Source organism: Nerophis ophidion, linkage group LG22 (genome assembly GCF_033978795.1).
Source record: "Nerophis ophidion isolate RoL-2023_Sa linkage group LG22, RoL_Noph_v1.0, whole genome shotgun sequence".
In the NCBI taxonomy this organism is placed as follows: domain Eukaryota; kingdom Metazoa; phylum Chordata; class Actinopteri; order Syngnathiformes; family Syngnathidae; genus Nerophis; species Nerophis ophidion.
Window position 1 is genome coordinate 15,851,185 of NC_084632.1, and position 21,848 is coordinate 15,873,032.

Here is a 21,848-nt window from a genome sequence, read left to right on the forward strand (position 1 = left end):
ACATTGTCATGTAATACACATGTTACACCACTGCCTATTAAACAATGACATGTAATACACATGTTACACAACTGCCTATTAAACAATGTCATGTAATACACATGACATGCCAATTAAACAATGACATGGATGGATGGATGGATGTAATACACATGTTAGACTATTGCCTATAATCATTTGTACTTTAACATTAACTTTTAAACAATGTCATGTAATACACATTACACTACTGCCTATTACAAAATGTCATGTAATACACATGTTACACTACAACCTAATAAAAATTTCATGTAATACACATGTTACACTAATGCCTATTAAACAATGTCATGTAATACACATGTTACACTACTGTCTAATAAAAAATGTCATGTAATACACATGTTACACTACTGCCTATTAAACAATGTCATGTAGTACACATGTTACACAACTGCCTATTAAACAATGTCATGTAATACACATGTTACACTACTGCCTATTAAACAATGTCATGTAATACACATGTTACACTAATGCCTATTAAACAATGTCATGTAATACACATGTTACACTACTGCCTATTAAACAATGACATGTAGTACACATGTTACACTACTGCCTATTAAACAATGTCATGTAATACAAATATTACACTACTGCCTAATAAACAATGACATGGATGGATGGATGTAATACACATGTTACACTACTGCCTATAATCATTTGTACATTAACTTTAACTTTTAAACAATGTCATGTAATACACATGTTACACTACTGCCTATAATCGTTTGTACATTAACTTTAACTTTTAAACAATGTCATGTAATACACATGTTACACTACTACCTATTAAACAAGGTCATGTAATACACATGTTACACTACTGCCTATTAAACAATGACATGTAATACACATGTTAAACTACTGCCTATTAAACAATGACATGTAATACACATGTTACACTACTGCCTATTAAACATTGTCATGTAATACACATGTTACACTACTGCCTATTAAACAATGTCATGGATGGTTGGATGTAATACACATGTTGCACTACTGCCTATAATCATTTGTACTTTAACTTTTAAACAATGTCATGTAATACACATGTTACACAACTGCCTATTAAACAATGTCATGTAATACACATGTTTCACTACTGCCTATTAAACAATGTCATGTAATACACATGTTACACTACTACCTAATAAAAAGTGTCATGTAATACACATGTTACACTACTGCCTATTAAACAACGTCATGTAATACACATGTTACACAACTGCCTATTAAACAATGTCATGTAATACACATGTTACACTACTGCCTATTAAACAATGTCATGTAATACATATGTTACACTACTGCCTATTAAACAATGTCATGTAATACACGTTACACCACCGCCTATTTAACCATGTTATGTAATACACATGTTACACTACTGCCTATTAAACAATGTCATGTAATACACATGTTACACTACTGCCTATTAAACAATGTCATGTAATACACGTTACACCACCGCCTATTTAACCATGTTATGTAATACACATGTTACACTACTGCCTATTAAACAATGTCATGTAATACATATGTTACACTACTGCCTATTAAACAATGTCATGTAATACACGTTACACCACCGCCTATTTAACCATGTTATGTAATACACATGTTACACTACTGCCTATTAAACAATGTCATGTAATACACATGTTACACTACTACCTAATAAAAAATGTATTGTAATACACATGTTACACTACTGCCTATTAAACAATGACATGTAATACACATGTTACACTACCGCCTATTAAACAATGTCATGTAATACACATGTTACACTACTGTCTATTAAACAATGTCATGGATGAATGGATGTAATACACATGTTGCACTACTGCCTGTAATCATTTGTACTTTAACTTTTAAACAATGTCATGTAATACACATGTTACACCACCGCCTATTTAACCATGTCATGTAATACACATGTTACATTACTGCCTATTAAACAATGTCATGTAACACACTCGTTACATTGCTGCCTATTAAACAATGTCATGTAATACACGTTACACTACCGCCTATTAAAAAATGTCATGTAATACACATGTTACACTACTGCTTATTAAACAATGTCATGTAATACACATGTTATACTACTGCCTATTAAACCATGTCATGTAATACACATGTTACACTACTTCCTATTAAACAATGTCATGTAACACACATGTTACACTACTGCCTATTAAACAATGTCATGTAATACACGTTACACTACCGCCTATTAAACCATGTCATGTAATACACATGTTACACTACTGCCTATTAAACAATGTCATGTAACACACATGTTACATTGCTGCCTATTAAACAATGTCATGTAATACACGTTACACTACCGCCTATTAAAAAATGTCATGTAATACACATGTTACACTACTGCTTATTAAACAATGTCATGTAATACACATGTTATACTACTGCCTATTAAACCATGTCATGTTATACACATGTTACACTACTGCCTATTAAACAATGTCATGTAACACACATGTTACACTACTGCCTATTAAACAATGTCATGTAATACACGTTACACTACTGCCTATTAAACCATGTCATGTAATACACATGTTACAGTACTGCCTATTAAACAATGGCATGTAATACATGTTACACTACTGCCTATTAAACAATGGCATGTAATACACATGTTACACTACTGCCTATTAAACAATGGCATGTAATACAGATGTTACACTACTGCTTATAATCATTTGTACATTAAGTTTAACTTTTAAACAATGTCATGTAATACACATGTTACACTATGCCTATTAAACAATGTCATGTAATACACATGTTACACTACTGCCTATTAAACAATGGCATGTAATACAGATGTTACACTACTGCTTATAATCATTTGTACATTAAGTTGAACTTTTAAACAATGTCATGTAATACACATGTTACACTATGCCTATTAAACAATGTCATGTAATACACATGGTACATTACTACATATTAAACAATGTCATATAATAAACATGTTACACTATGCCTATTAAACAATGTCATGTAGTACACATGGTACATTACTACATATTAAACAATGTCATGTAATACACATGTTACACTACTGCCTATTAAACAATGTCATGTAATACACATGTTACACTACTGCCTATTAAGCAAAGTCATGTAATACAAATGTTACACTCCAGCCTGTTACACAATGACATGTAATACACATGTTACACTACTGCCTATTAAACAATGACCTGTAATACACATTACACTACTACCTATTAAACAATGTCATGTAATACAGATGTTACACTACTGCTTATAATCATTTGTACATTAAGTTTAACTTTTAAACAATGTCATGTAATACACATGTTACAGTACTGCCTATTAAACAATGTCATATAATACACATGTTACATTACTACAAATTAAACAATGTCATGTAATACACATGTTACACTAATGCCTATTAAACAATGTCATGTAATGCACATGTTACACTACTGCCTATTAAACAATGTCATGTAATACAAATGTTACACTACTGCCTATTAAACAATGTCATGTAATACACATGTTACACTACTGCCTATTAAGAAATGTCATGTAATACATATGTTACACTACTGCCTGTTACACAATGACATGTAATACACATGTTACACCACTGCTTATTACACAATGTCATTACCTAAACATCACTAAACATGTCAACAATCACAAGCATTGACTTTCAACTACTTGATGTCCTCAAAGCACTAGTTGTGTTCTCAGTTTTTGAACATAAACAGTGTGTCCAGCTGTATGAATGAAAGTGACACTGCACTTTATGATAGTGACACTACGCTTTATGATAGTGACACTACGCTTTATGATAATGACACTACACTTTATGATAGTGACAATACATTTTATGATAGTGACACTACACTTTTTCATAATAACACTACACTTTATGATAATGATATTACCCTTTATGATAGGGACTGTACATTTTCCTGATATTGACATTGCACTTAATGATAGGGACATTATACTTTTTGATACTGACACTACACTTTATGATAGGAACATTACACGTTATGATAGTGACAAAACACTTTGTGGTAGGGACACTACACTTTATGAAATTAACTATGCACGTTATGATCATGACATTACACTTTATGATAAGAACACTTTATGATAGTGACACTACACTTTATGATATTGATATTACATTTTATGAGAATGACACGACACTTTATGGTAGGGATACTACACTTTCTGATCGGGACATTATACATTAGGATAGTGACGCTACACTTTATGATAGGGAAAACAATGTTATTATAGGAACACTACATTTTATGACGGAACAATAAAGTTTATGATAGTGACACAACACTTTTTGATATTCAAACCACACTTCATGACAGGGAGACAACACATTATGATAGGGATACTACACTTTATGCTAGTGACACTACACTTTATGATAGTGACACTACACTTTATGATAGGGATACTACACTTTCTGATAGGGACATTACACTTTAGGATAGTGACACTACACTTTATGATAGGGAAAATAATATGTTATTATAGGAACACTACCTTTTATGACAGAACAATAAAGATTATGATAGTGACACTACACTTTATGATAGGGAAAATAATATGTTATTATAGGAACACTACCTTTTATGACAGAACAATAAAGATTATGATAGTGACACTACATTTTATGATATTCAAACAACACTTCAGGACAGGGAGACGACACTTTATGATAGGGAAAATACACTTTACTATATTGACACTGCACTTTATGATAGAGACACTACACTATGATAGTGACACTACGCTTAATGATATTGACTCTATGTACGTTCTTTCTATGTGAGCCAAGTATCACTAAGGACGCACGTCAAAAAAAAAATATTGCCGTTAAATTAAAAATGTTTTTATCGTGTTCATTTAGGCAGCCCTAATTTATTAATGCAATGTTCACATTTTCTAAAAATGAACTTTGGGCTTTCGTTGATCAGTCAGCCATAATCCATGTGATACGGGTAAGGACTCTTCATGACACACATCATGTGTAACATGTTTATGATGTGTCTTTATGGGGTGGTGCTCACTATTTGCTTCACACATTCAGTGTTATGATGACCTGGACACGATGCATGGTTAACAGTAAGATGGAGCCGACAAAAGGTCAACTCAGTTCCGCGCTGCAACTGAACTTCAATGAACACGATGACACCCGTGAACTTCCCCGCGGGGGCTCGGGTTCTGCCGCTGGTTCTGTGGCGTAAAACACACAACGAGGAAGAATGAAGAAGTTCGTCGGAGCGATGGAGGCCACCGGGGAGTAAAAAAAGAGGGACTGTCATCACTCCCATGCTGCGCTCGATCATTCGCTGCTTTGTGAGGAGGACAATGCCGGTGGACGTTTGGGGGGCTTTAAAAGCATCACGGGCTGGCTGTTTCCTGCCGGCCATCCTGCACACATCAAGCCAGCGAGAGTTGGATTTACAGTTTTCACCACCTTTTCAGCAGGGAACTCCACTCATCTCTTTTGAAGTCGTGAAGAGCCTCAAGTCTGAAGGTAAAACAATACACTTCTTTTTTAAAGTTAGTGTCAGGTTCAAACACTGATGACATCTATTAAACAAGACAAGAAGCAAGGAATTAAACAGAGACAGAATTAAATTTGTCTCAATTTGAGGAGAGACGCCTAGACACAGGTTGTACGCCACCTCTTTTTATGTGGACTTTCCATGATTACATGGCAACAGCTGTTTCTAAGGGGCGTAGGTCGTAAACAGCGTTGCCTTTGGTTACAGAACAGTTCAAAAGAAAAGTTCGTAAACAGTTGACAGAAAAAGTCGTAAAACAGTTCAAAGAAGCAGTGCCTGGAGGGGAGTCTGGTCCTGCTTCCTCCTCGCGTTTGTAGTTCTTGAGTCAAAACAATATCTTTATGTTGATTACAATACATAAAAGAAACAGAACATATTCATGTTGCTTCCCCCCCCTACACGGTGGAGTTTTACAAGCCTTCTTCTTTTTTGGTTCAAAGACATGTTTTGGCTTTTCGCAGGGAACTCATTGGAACACCAATTTTTTGTGATAACTTAGATAACAATTATTCTAACATAAAGTCTGAACCTAACATATCTACACTTTTAATTTGATGAGTTTGGTGTCGCTTGTTTGTGTAACGGATGCTAGCTAGCTTAGCAGTACGTTAAAAGGTAAAGTAAACATCACACACCGAATGCCTTAAGAGTTGCGCTGGTCAGTAGGTTAAGAGGCTTCTAGCTTAGTGTACTATTGTTAGCTTTGCTAACTCACTTTTATAAAGATAAAATACAGCAACTCTCTCTTGTTGTTATAATAATGAAAACACTCGTATATGTAAGTTGTTAGACTTAAACTTTATGATAGTGACACTAAACTTTATGATATTGACACTACACTTTATGATAGTGACTTTACACACCTTGTGATATTGACACCACTCTTTATAATAGGGACATTACATTGCATGATCGTGACACTGCACTTTATGATATTGACACTACGCAGGTTGTTATATTGACACTACACTTTATGTGAAGGACTTTACACACTTTGTGATATTGACACTACTCTTTATCATAGTGACACTACATTTTATGATATTGACACTACTCATGATAGGGGCATTGCACTTTATTTCACTTTACTATATTGACACTACATGGGTTGTGATATTGGCACTCCATTTTATGATAGGGACACTACACTTTATGATATTGACTTTTTATGATATTGACTATGCACGTTATGATCATGACACTACATTTCATGATATTGACTTTTTATGATATTGACTATGTTTGTTATGATCATGACACTGCACTTTATGAAAAGAACACTACACTTTATAATACTGACAGAACACTTTATGACACTTTATCATATTGACACAACAATGTATGATTATGGACACTACACTTCATGATATTGACTTTTTATGATATGGACTATGCACGTTATGATACTGGCACTACACTTTATGAAAGAACATTACACTTTACAATAGTGACACTACACTTTATGATAGGGACATTACACCTTATGAAAGTGATACTAAACTTTATGATATTGACACAGCAATTTATGACGTGTACACTACACTTGATGATATTGACTTTTTAATGATATTGATACTACACTTTATGATAGGGACACTACACTTTATAACAGTGACACTACACTAATTGACTTTTTATATTACGGATTATGCACATTATGATCATGACACTACACTTTAATAAGAAGACTACACTTTATGATAGCGACACTACACTTTATGATATTGACACTACACTTTATGATAGGGACATTACATTTTATGAGATTGACACTACATTTTATGATCGGGACACTACACTTTATGATATTGACAATACACTTAATAATAGTGACACTACCCTTCATAAAAACACTACACTTTATGGCATAGACACTACACTCCACACACAAATAGTCAATAAATATTTGCTTCAACACTGAGTATTTATAACTGTTATATTCTGACATTGTGCTTTAATTTAATGACAAATTATCATCTCAAAAATTTAAGCCGTTCCCTCTCATGCTATCGAAAATTGGAAACTCCTGTATCATAAAGCTGCTTACTGAATTTATATCGTCAGACAATCCACAGGGCAAATGTGTTTATTTTCATCCGATTGGGTTAAGCAAAAAATATTATTATTTAAGAAAAGTATGTTCATTTTATTCTGTTACCACTTTATTTTTGCACAAAAACACTAATTATTCTAGAATTTTTCCCATTTATTCACATTACTACAAATCATGCCTATTTGATTACGTTATGTTTGCCGTCAAAATACTTTGAAAATCGGTCAGCAATTTAGAGTGCGTAAATGTTAACGCATACTGGCTCGTGTGTCCGCGGGTTCGAACCCGAACAACCTCTGGAGCACTCGTTCAGGACTGCAAAATACATGTCGGGACACCCGTGTGCGTGTTTGGCTGGACGGCTACAGTGCTGACACTTCACTTGTTTACTATCGGCAGCGTGTCACACAGAGGAGCGGATTAGTGGCAAACAAAGGGCGCACAGAACAGCATATCATGCACTATCATTGTCCCACAGCTCAAGACATTTTGCTGAAAACACTTTGTATTGTTTATTCAGTAGAATTTGTTTCTTTGTTTTCCATGTGCTCAAAACACAGAAAAAACTACTTTTAAAAATATAGAGTACTTAATTTTGTGATAGAAAACATAAATAAGATAAATAATTAATATCAACGAAAAAAAAGTAATCTTCATATGAATATGTCCTTCTTCTACTGTCAGGAGGATACTTCTCCATCATGCTGTACACTCTGGCAGGAGGAGGCACGCTGTGCGGCGTGGCGGCCCTCGTGCTCCTCATCGTCTCCACGGCGACCGACTTCTGGATGCAGTATCGCTACTCGGGCAGCTCGGCCAATCAAGGGCTTTGGAGGTTCTGCATCAGCCACAAATGTCACGCTCACACTATAACCGTAGGTAGGTGATGGGAAGCCCAGTGTCCATTTAGAGAAACATTTATATTATGTGTGTATATATATATATATATATATATATATATATATATATATATAAAGTACTGTATTTACCGATATTGGCATGTTTTTGTTTAGACCTTTCAGACTCACATACTTATTTTCCAAAATAATAGTAATATTTGTATTAATTACTGTAAATAACCGCAGTATTTCTGCGATGAGGTTGCGACTTGTCCAGGTGTACGCCGCCTTCCGCCCGATTGTAGCTGAGATAGGCACCAGCGCCCCTCGCAACCTCAAAGGGAATAAGCGGTGGGAAAAATGGATGGATGGATGAACCGCATTATTTATAGCTCGGTTGCTAGAGTGGCTGTGCCAGCAACTTGAGGGTTCCAGGTTCGATCCCCGCCCCCGCCATCCTAGTCACTGCTATTGTGTCCTTGGGCAAGACACTTTACCCACCTGCTACCAGTGCCACCCACACTGGTTTAAATGTGACTTTGATGTTGGGTTTCACTATGTAAAAGTGCTTTGAGTCACAAAAAAAAAAATCGCTATATAAATAGAATTCACTTCACTTTTCCCCCCAAATTGCCAAAATATTATATATATATTTTCATATACTGTCTCAGTTATCGTAGCGTGACAAGCTAGTATGTTTGTCTGTGGAATCGAGCAGACAAAGTAGTGACTTTTTTCATCGAGCAAAATAAGCCACCGTGGGGCCGAAAAAAGTTGTGAGTGCCAGCACTTTGATAAAGAAGGTGAGAAACGCCATTGAATTAAAAAATAATTCCTATCCATTTCATTACTCATTTATATGTATTTCACTTTTTTTTTTCTTAATGTAAAATTAAAATAATTTTCCCATCAAATATGTTTGATGTTAATATTTTTAGGTGTCTGGAACGGATTTCTTATGTAACCTGAGGTACAACTGTATTTATATTATGTATAAAATTCAGATGTTTACTTTCAGGGGTGTCCTGATCCGATATTGATATCTGTGAGATATCGGCAAAAAAACAAGTATCGGATGATATCAGCTTGCATGTAAAATCTCAGATACAGGCAGTCCTGCAGCGCGTTTACTTGTGCACAGCTGGACAGCCAGTTAACATCTAAATGTCCTTCAAATGCAAAAAAAGTGTCAATGTCTGGGCTGTGATTGTTATTTTCTTGGAAGGCAAAGGAAAGTTGGAGCGGGCAAGGCGTAAAGGTAAGACATCTTTATTTTAACACTAATAAAAGGAATAAACAAAAGGCGCGCACAAGGGCGGAAGTACAAAACTTCACTAATGAAAACAAAAACTCGCACAAAGGCAGAACTATGGACAAAAAGCAAAACTCGATAACTGACATAAAAATCAAAAACTAACGTGGCATGGGCAGGAGGGAAACTATGGACAGTATGGGTAACAGGCATGGCATGGCATGAAGTGAGTAGAGGTAAAGTCGCTAGACTGAATCCCTGGCAACTTTCGGTTTAAATAATAGGCATAATTAGTGAAAACAGTGTGCGAGTGCAAAACATGAGACAGGTGCGTGACATGAGGGCAGGTGAAAACTAATGGGTAGTCATGGAAACAAAACAAACAAGGAAGTGCAAAAACAGGGACGGAGTGTCCAAAAAACAAACAGCACATGGCCAAACAAAAACATGAACAACAGACATGACAAAAAGGTTGGACTTTTCTTGTATTTTAGTCAGGTCATTAACAAAAGGTAAACATGGTAGGCTACTAGGAGCTAGCAGCTACACAACAGCTCAGCACCCATTAGCAAGCAAACTAAACATTCGCAACAAGTGTCCTTAATTGAAGAATATTGCAGTTTAAAACAGCAAATGTGTCAATATAAACAAGTATCAAATAATTATTGTTGCATAAAAGTCTCCAAGGCATCCAGTAACAAACGTGTCCGCATCATTCAACTTACCTGAGCTTAGCTTCATGAATTATAGTGGCCAAAAACAAATGGACGCTTTTATTTTTCATACGCTCTAAGTAATTTCAATTGATCTAACATTCCACACTACAAAATAACTAAAGAATGTATGATACTTGTTAATATCGGCTCCAATATTGGTATCGTATCAGAAGTGAAAATGTTGTATTCGGACACAAGTGATTATTTCTTCAGTATTTCAGAGTGGATGTCTTCTACATGATCATGTGACCCCGCAGCATTCTGGGACGCGACCCGGGCCTTCATGTTGTTGGCCGTGCTCAGCTGTTTTGCTGGCGTGGTGCTCGGCCTGAGCGCTTTCACCAACGGGACCAAGAACAAGAGGGTCCGCATGGGGGGCATCGCCCTGGTTCTCTCAGGTACCTCCACCCCACCGCCGACAAAAACACAAGACTGCTTCGGTCCAGCTCGTATGGGTTAGTGATGTAGGCTCACACCATGGGTGATGTGAAAAACAATAATAAGGTGAAAAAAGAGAGCAAAGGGCCCAAAGAAGAGAATAAGTTAATATTTTTTTTAACGTATTTATCTCATTAATCATGTATATATCATACAATTTATTTTGACCACACATGCAAAAATATTTAAAGGCCTACTGAAATGAGATTTTCTTATTTAAACGGGGCTAACAGGTCCATTCTATGTGTCATCCTTGATCATTTCGCGATATTGCCATATTTTTGCTGAAAGGATTTAGTAGAGAACATCCACGATGAAGTTCGCAACTTTTGGTTGCTAATAAAGAAGCCTTGCCTTTACCGGAAGTATGTGCGCGTGACGTCACCGGTGTGAGGGCTCTTCTCATCCTCACAGTTTATAATGTGAGCCACCAGCAGTAAGAGCAATTCGGACCGAGAAAGCGACAATTTCCCCATTAATTTGAGCGAGGATGAAAGATTTGTGGATGAGGATATTGATAGTGAAGGACTAGAAAAATATAAAAGTAGAAAAAAAAAGCGGCGGCAGTGTGAGCGTTTCAGATGTAATTAGACACATTTACTAGGATAATTCTGGAAGATCCCTTATCTGCTTATTGTTTTAATAGTGTTTTAGTGAGATTGTAAAGACATACCTCAAAGTCGGATGGCTGCGGTGAACACGCCAGTGTCTCAGAGAGAAGCCGAGGAGCCAAGCTCACAGCTGCCTTTTCTGACAGCTACTGCAGGAGGACGCATAATCCACCGATGTCTCCGGTAAGAGCCGACTTAATATCACAATTTTCCCATCCAAAAACATGCTGGTTGACGTAGAGAAACATGTTCGCTTGACCGCTCTGTGTTAAAGCTTCACAACAAACAAAGAAACACAGGGTGTGTCTCGGTGCTAAAGGCAGCTGCAATCCACCGCTTTCCACCAACAGCATTCTTCTTTATAGTCTCCATTATTAATTGAACCAATTGCAAAAGATTCAGCAACACAGATGTCCAAATTACTGTGTTAGTATGTGATGAAAAGAGACGACTTTTACCCGTTATTGGTCCTGAGCTAATATGTCCCCTCCAACCAATAAAGTCACAAACACACGTCATCATTCCGTGACGTTTTCAACTAGAAACTCCGCGGGAAATTTAAAATTATAATTTAGTAAACTAAAAAGGCAGTATTGGCACGCGTTGCAATGTTAAAGGCCTACTGAAACCCACTACTACCGACCACGCAGTCTGATAGTTTATATATCAATGATGAAATATTAACATTGCAACACATGCCAATACAGCATTTTTAGTTTACTAAATTACCATTTAAAATTTCCTGGGAGTTTCGTCTCGAAAACGTCGTGTAATGATGACGTGTACGCAAGACGTCACGCGTTTTTAGGAAGTATGAGCGCTACACACACACACAGCTAAATGTCGTCTGCTTTAACGGCATAATTACACAGTATTTTGGAGATATGTGTTGCTGAATCTTTTGCAATTTGTTCAATTAATACTGGAGAAGTCAAAGTAGAAAGATGGAGTTGGGAAGCTTTAGCCTTTAGCCACACAAACACACGGTGATTCCTTGTTTAAAATTCCTTGAGGTGAAAATTTACTATGGATCAGAGCGATCAAGCAAACATGGATCCTGACCAAATGTCAACCAGCAGGTTTCAGTGAGAAAATTGTGGTTAAAAATTCAGTTCTTACCGGAGAAAAGCTGAGTTTGTGCCATCCATGAAGCTGCCGTTGACTTCCCTGAGACACTGGCGTCAAGACACCCGTGGACACACACCTCTGACTATCAGGTACTGTTAAACTCACTAAAACACTAGCAACTCAATAGAAAGATAAGGGATTTCCCAGAATTATCCTAGTAAATGTGTCTAAAAACATCGGAATCCGTCCCAATGCAATCGCGTTTTTTTTTTTTTTAACTCGTTTTTTTTTTTTTTTCTAGTCCGTCGCTATCAATATCCTCAAACACGAATCTTTCATCCTTGCTCAAATTAATGGGGAAGTTGTCGTTTTCTCGGTCCGAATAGCACTTTTTGTTGGAGGGTCCCATTAAAAACAATGTGAGGATGTGAGGAGCCATCAACATGTGATGTCATCGTCTGCGACTTCCGGTAGAGGCAGGGCTTTTCTGTTAGCACCGAAAGTTGCGAACTTTATCGTGGATGTTCTCTACTAAATCCTTTCAGCAAAAATATGGCAATATCGCAAAATTATCAAGTATGACACATAGAATGGACCTGCTATCCCCGTTTAAATAAGAAAATCTCATTTCAGTAGGCCTTTAATATTTCATCATTGATATATAAACTATCAGACTGCGTGGTCGGTAGTAGAGGGTTTTAGTAGGCCTTTAATGTCAAAATAAACCCTGACTTTACCATGAATTGATTAACGTGGATCCCGACTTAAACAAGTTGAAAAACTTATTGGGGTGTTACCATTTAGTGGTCAATTGTACGGAATATGTACTGTACTGTGCAATTTACTAATAAAAGTTTCAGTCAATCAGCAAGTTTAGCGTAAATAACTGTAGTTAGTTCAAGTAACACATTCTCACAAAAACATTGTGTCTTTTTTAAAGTACCAGTAGGGCAGAACATTTTGACTTTATATGTTTATTTGTGTGTCATTGTTTCCGTTAAACATATCCAATTGTTTTTACAATCCGCAAGGTATGTGAAAATACTGTTTGAACATCACAAAATGCCACAAATTCTGCCAGCCATTTCGAATATTGCGCTCTGAATACTTTGGGCTATTTTTGGAAATTTAACGTCACAGGATTAACATTTCTCCATGCTGACCGTATTATTAGATCAGTCATACTGGAAATACCGGATCTAGAGATAGATTTGCTGTTTATCATTCACAGTCCTTCTGGAAGACAAGAACAAATATATTAAAATTTTTATGCATTCAAAGTTGTAAATAAATTGCCTCTATTGCGCTCATTATACACTTTTTAAAAACATCCGGAAAGTGCCAACAAAACTCAGTTTACATGTTGTCACCTGAAAATTAACCAAATATGAGTGCTATTGTTACTAAAAGTGCCTTTTTATCCTATTTTAGCAGCGCATTGATAGTTTTTGCTTTGTCTCAAAGTTGCTAAACGTCAATTCTAGATTATAATTCATGCATCTCTCACCTGGTAGTAGACAAACGTGGCCATGGACAGAAACGCTGGTCAACTTTTAAGTCCCTGAGGTAGTAAAAAATACACAAAAAGACACTTCCGGTAGGAAGTTTTTTTGAGGATTATGATTGAATATTCATCGGAATTATGTGAGTGTGGAAATATTATAGTAAGTGTTTGTATTAATGTGTTTTTTTTTATAGTTAGTTTGTATGTTTAGCACCTAGCAATGCTGCGGATATAGTTTTTCAATAAAACTTAATCTGGGTAGTAGTCAGCTTTTAAAAGTGATTTTTCATTGATAGATTGATTGAATTTTTTTTTTGTAAATTGCACAGTACAGTACATATTCCGTACAATTGACCACTAAATGGTAACACCCGAATAAGTTTTTCAACTCGTTTAAGTCAGGGTCCATGTTAATCAATTCATGGTACAAATATATACTATCAGCATAATACAGTCCTCACAAAAGTTAATCATCAGAGTATATACAGTGGGGCAAAAAAGTATTTAGTCAGCCACCGATTGTGCAAGTTCTCCCACTTAAAATGATGACAGAGGTCTGTAATTTTCATCATAGGTACACTTCAACTGTGAGAGACAGAATGTGCAAAGAAAAATCCGGGAATTCACATTTTAGGAATTTTAAAGAATTTATTTGTAAATTATGGTGGAAAATAAGTATTTTGTCAACCATTCAAAGCTCTCACTGATGGAAGGAGGTTTTGGCTCAAAATCTCACGATACATGAGCTCCATTCATTCTTTCCTTAACACGGATCAATCGTCCTGTCCCCTTAGCAGAAAAACAGCCCCAAAGCATGATGTTTCCACCCCCATGCTTCACAGTAGATGTGGTGTTCTTGGGATGCAACTCAGTATTCTTCTTCCTCCAAACACGACGAGTTTATACCAAAAAGTTCTATTTTGGTTTCATCTGACCACATGACATTCTCCCAATTCTCTGCTGTATGATCCATGTATCCATTTTGGTATAAACTCAACTTGTCGTGTTTGGAGGAAGAAGAATACTGAGTTGCATCCCAAGAACACCATTGTACATTGGTGTTCATTGAATTATTTACATTATTTACAATCTGGGGGGTGAGATGTGGAGGGGTTAGGTTTGGTTGATATCAGCACTTCAGTCATCAACAATTATATTAGTCATCCTCTTTGTGTTCGGGCTCAAAAATATAAGATCCTGGAATATAATTTTTCCAAAGTAATCGTTTTTGGCTCTCACAAAGTCTGCTGGATTAGCATTGTTGTTGATGGGGAAGGGATCTGTTTTTCCTTGACGTCACACGATCACGTCGCTGGTTTTAGATTGATTGAAACTTTTATTATTAGATTGCACAGTACAGTACATATTCTGTACAATTGACCACTAAATGGTAACACCCGAATAAGTTTTTGAACTTGTTTAGGTCGGGGTCCACGTTAATCAATTCATGGCTTCCTCATTATCTCTCAAAATGTCTCAGGAATCTGCGAGATCAATACTATTTTGATCATATAAATTTATTCGCAAACATTGGAAGTCTTTTGCTGTCATAAATCAGACATATTTAGTTGTAGCTTCAATGAAGAGGCGACTTGTTTTTCCACTCTACTACTACTTTAAAGATTGTAATTTACTGGGATTATTTGTGATTAATCAAAATTTCAAAGAGTGATTAATCGGTTTTTGTTTTTTTTAATGGTTTGACAGAAAATATGGATATTCAACTGTCTATTGTCAGGTTTCCTTGCTCTGCTGGCTCTCTCTATCTACACCGGCGTGACCGTCACTTTCTTCGGCAAACGCTTCCTGGACTGGCGGTTCTCCTGGTCCTACATTATCGGCTGGGTGGCTATCATCCTGGTTTTTGCTGCAGGTATTTTCCAATATTCATCAAAGTTTGTGACGTTTATTGTGGAAGAATACAACATTTACATTGATGCATTGTTTGTGTTTATAGTGTTAGTACAACCTCACAGGAGTGGGCCATGATGTGCGTCTTGTGGCCACTTGGCGGCACTGTTTTGCTTTCCAAACTATAGTGTGGCCAAATGGGACAGAATTAAATAAATACATATTTTTTAAAACAATTGATTTAATGTCTGATTATAAATTAATAAATACATTAATGTGTTATGAAATATGTTGTTCATTTATTTAGTGTAAAATCACAATAACTAACTTTATAATTTAATTATTTATTTTCTTTTTTTTAAACTAATTAATATACATTTTATTAATTTAATTAAGTAATGATCATTTCAATCTTTTTAATTTTATTTTATGGTGCTGTTTATTTCCCTCTTTACCATTTTTACAGTACTATGGGCTAGGTTTGTGTGCGAAATAAAGTTTGTTGATGATGATGATGATTTTTATTTTTATTATTTATTTCCTTATTTCATGATTTGATTAATCATTTCATAATTTAAAGATTGATTTCAATATTTTCATGAACCTGTTTGTCAGCCCTACATGGATGTATAATGTTTAATATTACATTATTTATTTATTTGTTGAAAAATGTATTTATTTAATTTCAATCATAGTAAGTTCACTACAAATTTAGTTAATTATTTTAAAATTTATTTATTAACTGTTGTCCCATTTGACCCTCCATACTAAAAGGGCATACAAATAAGACATTATTAGGACGTTTTTCTTAATAAAGAATTCCAGCAAATATTTGGTAAATAAGTGTGTATTTATACAATTAATTCACATATTATTTCAATCATATATATGTATATATATATATATATATATATATATATATATATATATATATATATATATATATATATATATATATATATACATATATATAGTTATATATATATATAGTTATATATATAGTTATACATGCATATATATGTATATATATATGTATATATATATAGTTATACATGCATATATATCTATGTATATATGAATATATGTATATATAGATATATATGTATGTATATATACATATATGTGTATATTTATATATGTATATATATATATATATATATATGTATATATATATATGTACAGTATATATACACGTGTGTGTGTATATGTGTATATATGGGTATATATCAGAAGCAGAAGTATTTTACACGTATATATGTATATGTATATGTATATATATATATATACATTTATATATGTCAATATATATATATATTGACATATATATGTACATTTATATGTGTGAATATATGTATGTATATCTATATGTAGATATATATATGTATGTAAATATACATGTATATGTGTGTCTCTATATGTATGTATATATGTGTATATGTCACAATCAGAAGTATTTTGCACGTATATAGTATATATTTATGTATTATATATGTGAATATATATATGTATATATGTATATATATACACACACACATACATATGTATGTAAATATACATGTATATATGTGTATATATGTATATATATATGTATATACATATACATACATATGTATGGAAATATACATGTATATATGTATATATGTGTATATATGTATATATATATATATACACATACATACATATGTACGTAAATATACATGTATGTGTGTGTGTGTATATATATATATATATATATATATATATATATATATATATATATATATATATATATATATATATATATATATATATATATATATATATATATATATATATATGTGTGTATGTATATATATATATATACATACACTTCAATTTACATGTAAAGAAAATGACTGATCATTAATCAATGCAGGCTGCATTTACAGTATATTCTGTACACTGTCATGAATTAATTATGCCTAATATGGACTTCCTGTGTGTCTCAGGCGTGTTTCAGTTGTGCGCTTACCAGAGAACAACTGCAGAACCTTCTCCCTCCAACGTCCCTGACAGCTGAACATCAGCAGGCTGCTGCGATTCAAATGCCGCTCGTCTGTCTCCAGAATAAAGACAAATCATAAATCAGATTTTGTGTGACTTTCTTCTTATATAAAATGAATATTGTTTCAATTGTTTCTTAAATATTTCACATCCAGAAAATTGCCAAATGTTAGGAAAATATGAGAATTGTTTTAGTTGAATGACTGTTAGAATAAATATTAAATGGCATAGGCAACAGTGCAAGGAATAATGCCCTCCACTGCCTAGCTGAAGTATTACAGCTATGGCCACACCCTTGCAATATGTGGTGAAATATAATTACAAAAAAATCATAAAATTGTCTAAATGAATGTGTAGTTATAAACAAATCATAAAACTGTCATAATTAATGTGTAATTATTCATCTTGCTTTCTGCTCACAAACAACTTCTTTATTCATCTCGTTCACCTTTCCTGTGATGCCTTCATTGCAGTGCGTAAATTCGTCCGCTAGATGGAAATGTAGTGCTTTTAAACGTCAGCCTCACTAGAGGGCAGCATAGGGCGTACAGTTAGGCGAGTTTAGAGCAAGGATAACCACGCCCCCCGCTCCCCGGATCTCATTTGTTGGTCGCTGCAAAGTCTCTTCTTCTTCTTCTTCTGGCTGCTTTCGCTGATTTCTCTCGCAGTGCGCCACTTTTGCCCCCATCGGTCGCTGAGGGAAAATGAACCGCTGTCTTGCAAAGATGTGGTGAAGAGTTGACAACATTGCAGTCGCCATCACACCAAATACAAATTGTAGTGATGATGAACATCCACGTTCAGGGCTAGGTTAGACTTGTTTTCCATGATATTAATACTATTGAATACCATTTAATTGCCAACTGCACGCTTTAGTACAGGGCTGTCAAAGTCAAGGCCCGCGGGCCACGTCCGACCCGCCAATTAATGATATTTTATTAGTATTAGAACCGGCCCGCAGGCCACAGCCGCCTGCTGCTGTTTTGCACGCTGGCGGAGTGTTGGTGCTCGGAATTTTCAAAATGGGGTCCCATCGAGTCATAAAAATGGGGTCCCAGAGACCCCATCAAGCCATAAAAATGGGGTCCCCAGTAAAATGTTGGGGTGCCACGTTTCTTGTAAGTGTTTTGAAAACAAAATATAAACGTATGCATTATCCTGTTATATCTCACATTCTATACTGAGTTTTGGAAAAAGGTTGTCATAAATGTTACTTAATTCATTAAAAACAATAATACAATAGAAAACTAATTTTTATGCATATGTTTGGGAGCGGGCTTCACGGTGGCAGAGGGGTTAGTGCGTCTGCCTCACAATACGAAGTTCCTGCAGTCCTGGGTTCAAATCCAGGCTCGGGATCTTTCTGTGTGGAGTTTGCATGTTCTCCCCGTGAATGCGTGGGTTCCCTCCGGGTACTCCGGCTTCCTCCCACCTCCAAAGACATGCACCTGGGGATAGGTTGATTGGCAACACTAAAATTGGCCCTAGTGTGTGAATGTGAGTGTGAATGTTGTCTGTCTATCTGTGTTGGCCCTGCGATGAGGTGGCGACTTGTCCAGGGTGTACCCCGCCTTCCGCCCGATTGTAGCTGAGATAGGCGCCAGCGCCCCCCGCGACCCCGAAAGGGAATAAGCGGTAGAAGATGGATGGATGGATGGATGTTTGGGAGCTCCACAAACCACGTTAAACCCAGATTCCGATCTAACAAAGATCTTAACTCATTCTCTTTCTATGCCACATCGATATGGAATGCACTCCCAACAGGTGTAAAAGTAAGTGCATCCCTATGAGGGGCCCTCAGGGACATTATTCAGAATTATCTCTTACATACACTACTGAAATGCTCTCACATAAACAACTGAAATGCTCTTACATACACTACTGAAATGCTCTTACATAATTCTGAATAATGTCCCTAACGGCCCCTCATACATCTCTATCCTCCTTCAAAACCGCTCTAAAACAACACCACCAGGAAACTTCAACCCTTTACTTATACCATCCCCATTCACATCCCATCTCCCCAGATTGTAAACAACCTAATGTAAATAATAAAATGTAATTCTATTGTATACGCTTGTTCTTATGCTATCTGAACTCACTATGTTCGCTGTACATATCCTACCAAGTAAGACCTACACTGTTTCAATGTCCATTTCTCTGTTGATGCAATTGTTGATGACTGAAGTACTGATATCAACCAAAGCTCCTCATCCCATCCCCAGATTGTAAATAATGTAAATAATTAAATGTAAATACTATAATGATTAACCTGTGTGATGACTGATAGTATATATTTGTACCATGAATTAATTAACGTGGACCCCGACTTGAACAAGTTGGAAAACTTATTTGGGTGTTACCATTTAGTGGTCAACTGTACGGAATATGTACTGAACTGTGCAATCTACTAATAAAAGTATCAATCATTCAATCAAAATGTAAATGTATTCAGTTATAATCATTCATTCACTTTCTTCTTTCCTCCGCTGCCGGTGTTTTTTTTTCTTCCATATTTTTATTGTATTATTTTCAGAATGTGTTTGTTTTATTTTTGGCCAAAGTAAGACAAAGAAAACATTCTGAAGTTGTCTTCGTTTTTTTGTTTTAATGCCATGAATATAATAGTCCGTCTGCACAGATTTTCCTCTATGTGGCCCCTGAGCTAAAATGAGTTCACTATATATATATATATATATATATAGTGAAACGGAGTCAAACGTCACCAGTGACTGCATTTGATTGGTGAAATAGAGTCAAACCTTACCAGTGACTGCATTTGATTGGTGAAACAGTGGCATGCGATAGATCCTACTTTGAAGGTCTGTCTGACAAAACAAAACAAAGCATGCATTGACAGATCGATAAAAATCAGTAGCGAGTAGCGAGCTGAATGTAGATAAATGGAACGGAGTAAAAGTAGCGTTTCTTCTCCATAAATATACTCAAGTAAAAGTAAAAGTATGTTGCATAAAAACTACTCTTAGAAGTACAATTTATCCCAAAAGTTAGTCAAGTAGATGTAACGGAGTAAATGTAGCGCGTTACTACCCACCTCTGCCCCTACGTGGCCCTTTGTTGTGAAAACGCGGGTTCTTCTTCAGAAGCTGTAATGCTGTTTTAACACTATTTGCCCACTGAACCTGTTGCCAAATAAACACTTTATATTGTGAAAACGTCATTCTGGTGTGTGTGTTCTTGATGAGACATCAACAAGGAAAGGTACCTTCCATATGAGGACCGGTGAACAAGTTAGGACATAAATCATGGTCCTAATACGGAAAAACTATTGCATGTATCATTTGTGAATGTCTCATTTGCACCCCTGGTGGTGAAATCTATCAAAATGAGGGTGGTCCCAAAAAGGAAGGATTTTTCAAATCTGGCCAACATATGTAATAACAAGTGTGTGTAAGAAATTGAAATGCGGCCCCTTTAGCCAAAATGTATTTTTTTTTAAAATGTATATGTAATAACTTGAAGTAAATAATGAATATTAAACATCAATTACAAACAAAAAATTCCCCAATTTTTTTTTTTTTACTAAAAGCAGTCTTTTTCTCACAATATGTCGACTTTTTTCTTATACAATTTGGAACAATTTCTCATATTCTTTCTGTTTCTGTAATATTGCAATATTTTTTCGTAGAATTTTCAAATTTTTATGTAAAATTGTTACTTTTTAATGCAGGATGGTGACACTTGTCATATAATTATGACTTTTATCACAATATTGGGCGTTGTTGGGGGCGTGGTTAAGAGGGGAGGAGTACAGTTACAGTTATCCATCCATCCATTTTCCCACTGCTCAGTCCCTTTGGGGGCACTGTTGCCTAT

General features: G+C 35.4%; 1 protein-coding gene across 1 annotated transcript; it reads left to right on the forward strand.

Moving 5' to 3' along the window:
• The first annotated feature begins 5,299 nt into the window (after positions 1 to 5,299).
• On the forward strand, positions 5,300 to 18,097 carry lim2.2 (lens intrinsic membrane protein 2.2). The gene is made up of 5 exons (XM_061884024.1): positions 5,300 to 5,626; positions 8,395 to 8,589; positions 10,775 to 10,915; positions 15,877 to 16,011; positions 17,957 to 18,097. The coding sequence occupies exons 1-5, from the start codon at positions 5,419 to 5,421 to the stop codon at positions 18,025 to 18,027; spliced, it is 750 nt and encodes a 249-aa protein (XP_061740008.1). The 5' UTR covers positions 5,300 to 5,418; the 3' UTR covers positions 18,028 to 18,097.
• The last annotated feature ends 3,751 nt before the right edge of the window (positions 18,098 to 21,848 follow it).

Coding starts and splice junctions, on each gene's coding strand:
- lim2.2 (XM_061884024.1), top strand. CDS start 5,419: ATGCTGCGCTCGATCATTCGCTGCTTTGTGAGGAGGACAATGCCGGTG. Junction 5,627..8,394: donor GAAGAGCCTCAAGTCTGAAG/GTAAAACAATAC, acceptor TTCTACTGTCAG/GAGGATACTTCTCCATCATG. Junction 10,916..15,876: donor CATCGCCCTGGTTCTCTCAG/GTACCTCCACCC, acceptor GTCTATTGTCAG/GTTTCCTTGCTCTGCTGGCT.